The following is a 13,700-nucleotide window of genomic DNA, read 5'->3' as shown; positions in this document are numbered from 1 at the left end:
GAAATGGCAGTTGAAGTTTAACATTGATAAATGCAAGGTACTGAATATGGGTAGCAGCAATTCAAGAGGTAGTGGAAAATTAAAAAGATCTGGGAGTAATTGTGCAGTCAAATACGAAGTTCTCTGAGCAATGCAGAAAAGCTGTGCCAAGATAGCTCATTGCATTTTGTCAACAACATTCAGGAACTTTAGTAGCAGGGTTAAGGATGTGATTATTCAATTATATAAGGGTTAGGTCGCATATTGACTATTTCACACAGGTCTGGAGGACTTGTTTTAGGAAGGATGTAGAGCTACTGGAACGAGTACAGAGAAGGGCAACAAGATTGGTAAGTGGAACAAAAGGATGCCTCTAAAGGTCTCATTCCTGCAAATTGCAGCACCCAATGACTAGATACCCGCAAGATCCAATTGAGATGCTTCAAGGCCTTGAATAAGTTCAATGTTGATGACATTCTTCCTCAGACTATGCACACCAAGGGGCATAAATTCAAAGTCAAGAAGGTTGGTTGCAGGATAGATGTGCAGACAGTAGCGCGTTATCCTATAGGCAAATACATTCTAGGGCCTGGATCAGAGGGGGTCTCAAAACTCATTGCTGTTTTTTATTTATTTTTTTTTAATCACAAACTGAACTTTCTACCTGCCAAGGTCAATGAACTTTACTTGAAGATTAATTTGGAAATTGTTTGTCTTTTTCAAATATGGTTTTACCAATTTAGATTAAACTTTATATTTAGTTCTCACGTCACATAATTTATTTGTTTTGTTGTCACAATAAAATGAAATTGAAAATGTTCTTTTTAGTGTTTTCTTTAGATGAGGCCCCAGAATTCCATTTTTCCTTGGGCCTCATGAAAGTATAATGCACCACTGTGTGCAGAGGTTTGCCTTTGATCAGCAGGTGGTTGATGGTTAACTTCCATCTGTTTCTGAAAGTGGGTTGGTTGAATAATTCAAGGAAGAGCTAGACGAATTATTGGAGGTGATGTGGCAAGTTTTTTTTTTTTTTTTTTTCTGTCTGACACTTTGTTTTCTCTAATCGTTTTAAGTTATTGATAAAATGTGCAATTCATATTTAAATTAATTTCGTTAGATTTTTATATTAATTTATTGTTTGGCCGCCAAAGTGTTTCTTGAAGAAATCAGATTATTGCTAATATATAGGTTGTAATTTCTGTAAATGGAGCAACACAATCTTGAAATTACTGTAGATAGGATAAAAAAATAAATAAATAATAAACTGCAAAGCCAAATGCATTTTTAAACAGGTTTTATTATTACAAATTCTGTACAAAACTATGTCCTTTGGTATTTGCCAAGTTTGGTCCCTAGCAGATGACAATTTCTTCCCTGACAGTTGACTAGAGAGAATATCACATTTTAGCAAAATACAAATAATTCAGAGCCTAGCATTCAGTACATTGCGATGGAATACACCTTTGGAATCTGATGACTAAATGCACCTAAAGTTCACTTTTTTTCTTTTTTTAATTTAGAGAAAACAATGTAAATTTAAGTAATATTTTATATTTAAAAAAATATAAAATTTAAGAATATTGATGTTTCTGATGAAAAAAAACTGGTGCGGTATTAAAAATGAATGCTGGTAAAAAATAAAACAGAGAAAAAGAAAGGCGTCGCATTGTGAAGTATAGTTAAGGTTGCAAGCAAGCAAATTTATATTCAATGCTGCTAATGTCCGAAATAAACCATCATTTAAAGTCCTTTTAAAACAAATGGCTGTCATTTGAAAATGAAGCAATATAATAGTCAACCAAAGAAGCATCTAGCACACAAATAAAACAAAGCAAGCAGTTGTGTGCTTTCTTGTCACACTTCATAATACGGTCTATTTTCTACGTTCTGAACAAAAAAAAAATCTCGGCTCTACAGTCTCGTCGATACTTTGGTCATGGCACGAGTGAACGATGGGCGAGAGGTAATGTGCTCAACATCATCTTGGCGTACGTTAGTTCCCGTTGTAAAATATAGGAACTATGAACACATTTTACACCCGTATGGTCGATAATTACGTCATCGACAAGCCCTCTTTTATTTCAGTCGGAGGCGGCGACATTTGTTCATGGTGGAAAGCAAGCGTTCTTATGCTCCAGATTAGCTTATGTTGCATAAATTGCCATCGGATGAATCACAGTTCATATCTCCAGACTTCATTGTTTGCTCCAGTTCCAACAACTGCCCCATGAAGTGCAAATTAGGTGATATTATGGGTCTTTTGCTTTTCACAAGTTTGTAGGCTTCAAATGACGTTTTCTTTGTGTGATGCATGATGTATGCGATGGTAATAGTGGCCGATCGAGATATACCAGCTTGACAGTGGACGAGAACATTGCAAGAACGGGCTCTGGCGTTATCTGCAGAAGAGAAGAAAAAAAAAAAATTACTAAAACAGAGAAAAGAATCAAAGTCAGTCACAATTAAATGAAATTAAGTTTATAGATAAATAAATTTATCATATCATCATTCAAATAAGACTAAAATAATTCAGACGCGTCTAGGGGGAGAGCTTAAAACAACACACAATATTGTGTGGTTCGTGATTTGCTTGAGTGATTATCGCTTTCGCAAAATCTGAATGTGCTGCACTCTTAATCTGTAAATATGTTTTTAAGTCTCAAATCAAGAAGCAAAAATTTGCTTCGGCGATATACCCATGCAGGGTCTGGTACTTGCTCAGGTTTCGCTTTCTCGTAGTCGGCCCTGGTTATATCAGTATTTGAGGATAATGATTTCTACTTATGTATTAGTATTAATAGCAGAAAATAATGCAAGGAGGAATGACTCCTTTTTGAGTCACTATATTAAGAACAAACGAGTTAAATGGAATTTATAGAAGCAGTAGCTCACTAATCAAACTGATTTTGTGAATGAACAATTCCTGATACTGAATTTAGCAATGAAACTGTGCTAACCTTTTGCCAAGCCATAATGGCTTGGCAAAAGGTTAGCTCTGAACGTGCGACCGTATTCTACAAAGATAGACAACATTTAGATCGAATTTGCCAATGGTGCAGACTGCACAGCTTGGTATGCAGTTTGCACTAGATATGTTCTTGTTTATACTCCGGCACGACCACCAGGTCAGTGGAGTTTACAATAAATCAATCAATACAAATGTTAATCGTATTTAGCAGTCACAGACTTGAACCCCGGTCCACTCAAAAAAGCGTGTGCTACTTGTTAGTTTGTTCGAGTTCAAAGCGGAATTGGATAGCCACTTTTTGGCAATGGGAAGGGTATGAATAATTGAGGGTGTTTTTTTTTTTTTTTTCTTCCAGATACAGAAAAAACCCGCTTCCTTGCATCATTTTACCATTGTAATACTAATACCAACTTCATAAATAGCATGATTCGTTCTCAGAGCTACGCAAAACCCACGGAACCTTTGAGACAATCAGTCTCTAGGTTGTCTGGAGCAGTACATAATAAAATATATTAAAAAATAATAATAATAAAATAATTATATGCCAGAACACAATTCCAGTTGATAAGTTAATCTTAAAAAATTAAATATTCAAGGTTCCAGTTGTTTAAATTCCCAAAACTCTTCTGAAATGTTAAGACGATCATCGCCAATTACTGCTCAAGAGTACTCGTAATTAATTGTGGTATCCGAATGGCAAAGCCAATAAAAAAATTAGTATGTATAACTTTAGATAATAAATAAATTTAATCTTACTTTCGTTGCGTTGTAATGGGTTCTCAAAAAAAAAATTTGAGCACCCATTACAACACAATGGTCTGATGATTCTCCTTTAAAAACACTGTTACCAAAAGTTTTGCGAAACCAATTGTTAAGTACATTTTATACAAGTTGTTGTTTGTGTAATATATTAGAAGATAGCGATGCACACAAAGACTCAAATGAATTTATTAATGACAAGCTTCCTTTGCAGGAAGCTTGTCTTTTATAAATTAACGTGTCTGTGTAACAAGAGCTCAACATATTTGAACATAGACAGATGGTGTGATGTCATGAAACAGGACTTAGGCAACCCCAGATTGTAGAGCTTCACATTCCGAAGGTTCCAATTCTTGCGCAAACTAAAAGTTAGCCATTACGCCCAATATTGGCCAGTGAAATTTTAAAACAGTTGGCCATTTTGTTTGGAAAAATCATGCCTAAAATTGCCAATGCCTAGTTAAGGAAAGGGCAGGAGTAGCTAACAGCCAGCAGACCGTTACATTAACGGGGCTTCCACAAAGATACTACACCCAACAAACCTCCTTCATGACAGTTAGTGCACGGAAATGGGTGTAATCGGAAATGGCTGTGAAAAACTGATCTATGGAGGAGTGGAAAAGAATTCTCCGTAGTGATGAATCACAACTGTTTTCATCAGATGTAAAAATTTTAGCATTACATCAACTCGAAAGAACAATATTTTGAAAAAGGCTGCATTGTCCAAGCTGCAAAACAGTGGCACCCTTAGTTACAGTTCTTCCAACACTGATGCGATTTTATGGCATAGAGTTGTGCACTACACAATAGGGGAATGCCTATATCATAAAGCTCGATGTGTGACAACTTTACTTTTGGAGAATGTGATACTGACGGACCGACTCACTTAGAGCCTGACAGAACTATTTTAAAGGAATTGGAAAGAGGTGCGATGGTTCGTCCATGTAGAGTGCAGATGAACATCACCTGACTAATTAAACTGCGATACTGGAGGGTATCTGTATAATTTTCAGAACATATATTCTGAGTATGTGTCAAATTACAGTCCAAGAAATGCTCTCTGCTTCATTAAAATATGATAGGCAAGTCATATTTTTTTTATCTTCCGTATCACTACCTTTGATAACAGTGTAATCAAGATCAGTGGTTAGAACACTTATTACACACAAGTCTCAACAAAACTGGATTGTTTCTACTCACCAATAAAGTCAAACGCTTCGCTGAAGTACTGTTTGAGATTCTGCTGACTAGTATCAACCGCTGGTAATCTATGGAACACGATCCCATCTTCTGGATGGTACCCAGGCACTTGAGTGGTTACATTTAATACATGGCTAACTCCAAGTTCCTTCAGAGTTTTTAGATCTCCGGCATCTTGTTCATTTCCTAAATACAGGAATGGTAAGATTAAGGTGGCTTTGACATCTTCAAAAGCAGATGTTGGCTCTTGACAAGGAAGAGGAGTGGATATGGTAATAGACGGATGGCAATTGGACGGAGGGCATGAAGAACAAAGGTCACTATTAAAACTTTTAAATTCCCGCCAACCACCTAAAGTAAAAGAGAAAAATATTTAAATTTTAATTATGTTTAATAATTAAAATATTAATATATATATTAATTGCACATATGGAGAAGTTTTAAATAAAAAGAAAGAGAGAGAGAACCCGAGCTTGCAGAGCTGATCATTTTTAGTTTATACTTCAAACGTACATTTTTCCAGATGTAGATGTACCTATTCGCCTCATTGAAATCATTTTATTGTGATAATAAAAGCCGGCAGCCATGTTTTTCTGGGCCATAACTAACCTCAAAGCAAATAGTAAACTTGCTCTTATTACCTTCAATTCTAGTGAGCTAAGTCGATTTTTTCAACCCACTCCTCCAGGGGAGGGAGGAAACTGATCTGAGATTTAAAAGAATAACATTACTGAATATAATAAATAAAGTTTTTGTTTATACTTCTGTGAGACAGGAGTTCACAAGGTAGACAGAATACAATACAACAAACGTAACCATATGTAGTAGTTATGCAGTTGCGAATCACAGTCATTCAAAGCTTCTGTATCCACTCGGTCATGTTGAAAATGAATTCGTTTAGATGTTTAATAATAAGCGAATATATCAGTGGAATTGATACAGACGACAAGATTTGTTACTAACGTGGGGAACTGCGGCAATATTCCGGGATTGCCCTTGTTCACCAGAAACCGATCGAACAATAATCTCGGTTAGCTCCCACAATAGCCACACCATTTTTTAATGCGTTAATTAAACGTCAATTAAAATATGAGAACAGATGAAATTTCTGTTTAATTTATCTATTAAACGAGCATCAATTTCATTCGAATAATTATAGAGAAACTCCAGTTTTGTTTTGTTTTTACCTTTTGAAGCAAATTATTATTATTTCCACCCCCCATAATAGAGACTTTCGAGTATGGACGACTATGTGTTGAGCGACAGTGCTTTTAATAAAAAAAAAAACCCACCCTATTGAGGAGTATCTGCTATTAATATAAAAACGTGATCGCTATAACTGATGTTCTTGTGATATTCCATTTCATCGGCAGGCATAAACAATTATTCGGGGATGGGTTTATCCATAGATCGAGTGGGCAAGTGCCTGTTTCGAATGTTCAGACATGCGAAAGTTATGTCGTGGGAGAAGCGGATTTTTGCAATAATGGAGTCCGTATGCTTAAGGACGATCGAGATTTTCAATCCACCCTAAGTGACTGTGATTAAAGCCTGTGACTGCTAAATTCGGTGCAGTTTCTTTTATTCTCGCTGTCTTCTGAACTCTCCTGGTCATCCCGGAGTATAAACAGAAAATACATTTATTAAATTTTTTTAAATATTTTCAAAGCAGTTGATAAGCTAATTTTGAAGAGAATCTTCAGTTTCACTGTCCCACTATATATATGTGGGTGTGTGGAATCTCAGGTATTGATTATAAAATAACACATTGATTGGGCAGCAGGTTACACAAAGAACATACTTTAGTGGGGTGTGTCGAGAGCCATCACGGTCCTCGAGGCAAACGGCCTCACTAAGTAGGCACGCTTTTCTCCATACAGAACCCAGACTTCAATATCAGGAGTCCATCACAATGCCCCTCCCTACCCTAGAAACGTAAAAAATATCTCTCTCAAAGCGCAACCATTAGCTATAATTATTTAATATAATTCTTTATAAAACATTTTTTCTTTCGTTGGAGAGAAAAGCAACAAGATATTTAAACAATAAAAAAACCGGATGAACTAGAATGTGTTTTCTTTGGCAACCGACCAAGAGAGAAAACAATATTATAAAACAGAGTTATGAACTCATAGATGAATGATATAATGAAAATGCTCAGTGAGCTTCCGACAAAATGACTACTATTAGAATAATCTGTAAAAGTAAAACAACTAACCTTTCATTATTAATGGCTGCAGTTTGCTTTTCCATAGAGACTTCAAAACTAGTGTCAGAGGAAGTTCTTCACACAGTTCAGTACTTTCAGAAGTGCTGTCGTCGTACACTATCGCATTCGTAGAGTTTTTTAATCTCTCCTTTCCCTCTGCTATTAAATCTAGCAAGTCCACTTTTCCTTGTAACAGTCGTCGTTTGGTTATACGATCTGTACATCGCACGTTTAATGCCCCAGGAACATGGCCTTGATTATAAGAGAAAAACGGCCTGCAGTCCAGTATCACAACAGATAACGAGTCTACCCGTATTTTTTCAGCAATTTCCTGAGCACTTACAAAACTCACTCTTTCTGGAGTCATGGGATCCAGAGTACTTTCCGTTTCATCAGTCCTGCATTTTTTTCGAGGTGGAGATGCTGTCCGTTCCATACACGAATCACTTGCGCACTCTCTTAACGGAAGATTCAGTTTAGTCCTGCGGATCACAGAATATGGAACGGAAAGATTGTGGCAATCGAAAGGGATGCCGGGTAACTGCACTTCAACGCTACCAGACATAACGTTCAGAACCTGTAAGAGAGCAAAATATTAAAATTTGTTGGAAGTAACTAAATTAAATAATCTGAAGTGCTTTCAAATCCTACAAAACAAATATTACTGCTAAACTACAACTTCTGGATACCCCCAGCTCTAAGGCTCACCAAAATACCAAACCTAGTAATAATACATGGCTAACTCCAAGCTCCAAATTGTGAAAAGCAGCAAAATTCTAACTGAAATTTCGAGGCAATACCTTAAAGTTACTTGAATTCAAACTAAGAGATGTGCAAGTAAGAAACTAAATATTACCTAAATAAAGCATTTCCCCTGTTCTCTACAAAAAGTAATCCCGAAGTTCACAAGCACACTGCAACAACAGCTATGAGGTTAGGTTCTGTTTGGACAGGCCATAAAAATTGAAGTCGCCTGTTGTTACTCAGACGATTTCAATTTCCTGTAGGGAGTGTCCTGGATTCTTTAGAATCGGAAGCCTACTGTGTCGTCATTTTGACCGGATAGGTTCCAGGAGCGATATGGTGATAATTGAACACCTGTAAAGATTGGGTAAGGATGAAGTAACCAAAACCGGGAACGGAAGATGGCGTCAAGCTCTTAAACTCTTGAAATTGATAGTAGCCCCTCTTTGTCCAGTAAATTTCGATAAGAGGGTCCCCCTCCCCAGTCATTATGTACGTTTTTACACTGTATTTTACAGAATATTTGTAAGATGTAAATTCTGTAAGAAGCCTGGAGTGGTAGTTATAGTTTTGGACATAAGATGGCATTTCAAGCTTCCCCTTTAGTGTCCCATTAATACTACAGTATACTGAATTTTTCGCTGCACCACACAGGAACAAAGACTATTCATTTTTTCTGCCCTGGAGGTCTAGTAGCGGTCGTTTCCATTCTGCATGGTTCTATATGTTAATGGCTTCTGAGCAGCTTAGAAATGTTGTCACGTGTAGAAATTGAGTTTATTTCAAAGTCGGAATTTAAAAAAAAAATGCAAACAATTATTCTATATTTTAGCTTTACCTACAAAACAACACCATGTCATCGTTTATTCATTATCTATTAAGAAGAAATTGCACTAAATGGAAAATAATATATATTTTTTCTAAAATATTACGCAATTTAATTCAAATATAGGAAAGTGCGTTTAATTTAAATTACCGTGTTATGCATTTTTAATAAAGGAAAATGTAAGTTTAGAATCTTGGAATTACGCTGTATTTACAAAAATAGTTTTACTATCACCAGCGTATGCTGCCCAAGGAGATCTCTAAATTCTTCCTATTGTAATATTATTATTAGTAGTTTTATAATTTCATATTACTATTATTTTATTTATTTTATTGAAATATTAAGACCGAAGTTTCGATGTTAAATCATCAAAATATAAAAAGAGATTATGAACTGTAGAAACGCATATTTTCGGCTACTAGGTTCAGTTATGCAAAGCAAATTAAAACAAAAAATAGTGCGGTGTCGCTGTAATTACTACAGAGGCCATTTTCAGCAAATAGGTTGTTATTCACTTATTTCATATTATATTGCAGTTGGCAGAAGACAATATAAACGCTTTGGTAAGATTTTAAAAAATGGAGGTATGTTTTCAGTTTTAGTTCAGTCTTTACATCTACTATGAATTATAAAACAAGATAGATCGAAAATTTTAAACTAACTAATATCAACAATGAAAGAAAACCATTTCTCATTTACTCGATTTATAAAGAATTACAATGAAGGCACTAGTACAAATTGTATATTACGTAATATTTTGACCCACATTTCCTGTACCTTTAGTTACCTGTTTAGCGACATTCCTCATGCTAGTGAAACTGCGTTGCAAACGGGTGATCAGAGTTACGCCATATCACTTCAAAAAAAATAAATAAAAAGTAAATACTGTATACGTAGCTGCAGAGATAGTAATAAAAGGTTTCTTTTTGATAGTTTTTGTACTTCCTTTTCCGTACTGTATATTTGGCTTTGTTGATGTCTTTTGAACATACATTGCAATATCATTCTACAATAGAATTATGTTGTGTTCAGATAATTTTTTTTATCACTGGAATGTACCTAATTCTAAATACCACTTGATATACCACATTTTTTTTGTAATTGATTGCTTGGTACATGTTATTGGATTTTAGGAGCATAGGAAACTAAGGCCACTTGCTCCATGTATATTGCCTGTTCTGAGTTCGGGAGAAAAAGCCATGCTACCCTAGCCTGAGATCAGCTCAGCCACGAGAAAAAGGCCCATAAAAATTCCTCACATCATCGAGGGATTTGAACTCAAAGTATCGCCGTCTTCCCCACACTGGGTGTGGGGAAGACGGCGTGGGGAAAAAAGTGTGTATATCATTCCTTTTTTGTATTTAGAATGGTACTTGACATGCATTTTTGTTGTTTGTTGAAATAGTTATTTTTGTTTTAATTTTGGTGTATATTTTAAGGGGAGGGGATTAATTCAATAATTTAAACATTATCGTGTTTATACCATGGTCTTATTATAATGAAGTGCTCTGTATTTCACTCAAGTGATCAATATTAAATTTTTTTAAATATTGATGAAGAACGCATTTCGCAAAGCCGAATTATATTAAGAATTCGCTCCAAGTTAATCAGTCCAGCTTAAAAAGAGATAAATCGAGTAACGATAACATTTTAATTTGTTATTAAGTTTACATAATAAATACACTATAATTTATTTATTTTGTGTTCATATGATTTATTTATTGTTTTTTTATTGATATTTTTTTAAGAAGGGATTAAGTCAAAATTGACAATGTACTGAGTACGAAAGGTATGTTATATTATATTATATGGAAAAGTCAATATTTAAGATATCAGCTCATTTTAGATTTTTTTTTATTATTATTTTATATTGCAATACAGTTCTTATTAATATTGAAATATGTACATCATGAATAATGGGATTGTGGTGGGGAGATGTAAGAACAAGGTAACACTAGATTTTCAGCTTCATAAACCAGAATTTCGAGTTTATCTAGTTGTGATGTAACTTTTGTTGGTTTAACCCCCCCCCCCCCCCAATTAACTGCAGGAATACTTGTAGTGCTTGCGAATGTTCATTTGTTCAACACTCAATTGGGTAGCTTGTTGAACAAATTAAGTATCCATTCTTATTTTATTATTATAGAAAACAAAATCCAATTCGTTCTTCTCTTTGATGTGTAAGGTATCGTTAAGGAAGGGCAGTTCCCGCTATACCTTTACTGGAATGTAGAAGGACATACAGTAGTCCTTACAACGTCGATCCCTCCCCTCCCCTCCCACAAAACTGTCTGGCGACTTTCATGCAAGAGACGTCATGAGATTGATGACGTATTTTTTTAGATCCTGGTGTCTAGAGTTTATTATGCGTGCACCACTTAACTGTTTCTCTCTGATGGTGGAGTAACGTACTTCCGCTTTTCGATAGTGTCGACACACGCCAAACGTGGAAGTTTTATCTGTAGTTGGCCATGCAGTAGTCGACATATAAAAGTTCCCAACTAATGCCGAAATCTGTTATCCTCCCCCGCTCATTCATTATGCTGATTTTTTTTTTTTTTTTATATATATATATATTGTCACTGGTGTCTGTATACATTCGTTACTCAGTCGAAATTTCCTGTAGTTAAGTTTAAACTGTATTTCCGCAAGGATCAGATATATTCTCTCTCATGACGATTATCATGGATTACGCTGTTTCATGCATGCAGTTCTGCATATTTAAGATGTTTGTCCGTTATTAGCATATCGATAAACTTCTGCACTTGTTTATTTTTTTCGAAAGCTCAGGTGAGTATCAAGTAACAGAGTTGAGTAGAAGGACACTGAGTCACGAATAAAAATGCCAGTTACTGTTTTTTTTTTTTTTCAGTACTGAGGAGATCCACCTTTTAATTTTCACCGGAACTAGAACCACAATTTCCAACCGGATGCAAAATTACCTCGAAATGTAGGGCTCTTGGAAACCAGACTAATAGATAAACACATGCTCTTTTTCTGAATAATCACTCAGTTTCCGGGGAAAAAAAAATTAAAGTATAATCACGGTATGGTTCGATGAAAAGACTACACTTTAAGTCTGAATTAAATGAAATTATAGAAGCGAGAATTCCCTCATAGAACTGAAAAATCAACAAAAACGTCATAAAAAAAACTTAAATATTAATAAAGTAAAACATTTATCGTGTAGTAATATTTTGATATCTAGAATGAGCTAAGTTATTTTATCCTAGTATTAAATCAGGAAAACGTATACCAAAGTGGTTTTGAAACATCGTAAAATATGCTGTATTACTGAATTATTTGGATATATTTTATAAATAATTAAAACCATTTAATCCGTTTACTTTGAGCTAATAAAGCAGAAATTTTGCCCAACATTTACGAGGAATGAATTCACTTTTACAGACTATTTGCAATACAGCTTAAAAAATAAATAATAAAGGAGAAATAAATACTGGTTAGGAGCTAGTAATACCTTATGCTATACAGACAATTGAAGCGAAATAACGATGAATCATAATAATAATCCCAAGTTGAGAACTTAAGATCAACTTGAGATTATTATTGGATGACTTGCATGATTTTAATAAGATGTATTACGAATATTTCCGGTCGCCAAAGTCACATTGGTAAAATTAACTATTAACATCAAAATGATAATAAATAAACAAAATCAAAAACTAAAAAAACATTCTATTTGTCAGCTTGAAGCAGTGTAAATTCAACACAACAAAGATAAAGAAACAGGGTCGGACTGGAAAGAAAAGGCACCGGAATTAAAAGATTTTTTTTTTAACTCTCAGTAAATATTACCGAGGGCATTAGCAAATTCCTAAAGGAGGATAGCGCCCCCAAACCCGAGATATTTCTCCGCATCTTCCTGTCCAGTCCGACATTGATATAGCTTAAACACTTCAATAAATGAACAACTCAGAAATTATAGTTCTGAGATTATTCGTCAGAAACAGCATACAATTGTACTTACCAGTGACTTAATATAGTGAATTCCTATAAGTTTCTACACGCACAACACAGCTTATACAAGTCGAAGTTACTCACGTGGTACACACACGCTTACTGCTCGTTGAATATGTGGAACTCCGGCAGCTGGTTGTTTTATTAATTCTGCATCTTGACGTCAAGCTCGTGAGTCACTCTCTGACGTCATTTGGTACAGCTACTCTCGTCTAATCAAAGTGCTATTATCTGATGTCAGGCCCTATCTAAAGACGCCCGTTATGGTTGCAAAAACTACCATTGCGTTCTTGTATGGGGCGAAAAAGAGAGATAGTAATGTAAACAATTGCCGGTTTTCTGAGTGTGCGCAGTTTTATACGTCATAATAGTGACATTTAAATTATGAATCGAACAAATTGGTACATCTAGTTCGTTTACTTGATCACACCTCTATACGTATGTATAACCGTAAACAACAAACACTGGCCTATACAGGTTTAATTTTCTTATCAGTATGTTACTGACCTCTTATAAACAAGGACATAAACTTTTAAGCAAGGATACGTTAAAAAAAATCTGTTTTTATAGGAAGCCATTTGCTCTAAAAAGTAAAATGGACATTGTATCCTTGTAGAAGGGCTGTCTCGTTCACATAGTAGAAGCTGACATGGCAAAATACTGGTTTGGTATGAGGTATCATCTTATCGCCTCCATTATGTGATGAATTTTACAAATAAAAATAAATAAATTCAATAAGTTAATTGTGAATAATGAAATATAACTTTTCTTTTTTTTAGTTTACTGATACTAAATTTATTCAGACACCTTTTTTCTTTCTTTTTTTTTTAACCTATTATATTCGTTCCCACTTAATTGTATGAAGTTTTCCCTAATCAACTTTCCAGTTTATTAGTATGAAGATTAGTAGTAAGATTAGTATGAAGTTTTCCGTAATCAACTTTCCAGTTGAGTGATTCACACTGTGAATCACTCAACTGGAAAGATACGAGTTTGTATTAATTTATTCCTAAAGCCCATCTCTCTCTCTCTCTCTC

General features: G+C 34.9%; 1 protein-coding gene across 1 annotated transcript; it reads right to left on the bottom strand.

Annotated features, from left to right (window-relative positions):
* Window positions 1–1,583: 1,583 nt before the first annotated feature.
* On the bottom strand, window positions 1,584–12,773 carry LOC150076879 (dual specificity protein phosphatase 10-like). The gene is made up of 4 exons (XM_090386012.1): window positions 12,674–12,773; window positions 7,125–7,692; window positions 4,907–5,257; window positions 1,584–2,378 (listed from the first exon to the last, which is right to left on the bottom strand). The coding sequence occupies exons 2-4, from the start codon at window positions 7,678–7,680 to the stop codon at window positions 2,119–2,121; spliced, it is 1,167 nt and encodes a 388-aa protein (XP_090242138.1). The 5' UTR covers window positions 7,681–7,692; window positions 12,674–12,773; the 3' UTR covers window positions 1,584–2,118.
* Window positions 12,774–13,700: the final 927 nt, after the last annotated feature.

The sequence above is a fragment of the Mastigoproctus giganteus genome, chromosome 12, assembly GCF_048544385.1.
Source record: "Mastigoproctus giganteus isolate SK-2022 chromosome 12, ASM4854438v1, whole genome shotgun sequence".
Taxonomy (NCBI): domain Eukaryota; kingdom Metazoa; phylum Arthropoda; class Arachnida; order Uropygi; family Thelyphonidae; genus Mastigoproctus; species Mastigoproctus giganteus.
The sequence above is the reverse complement of the archived record's forward strand: the minus strand, read 5'-3'. Positions and strand labels throughout refer to the sequence as shown.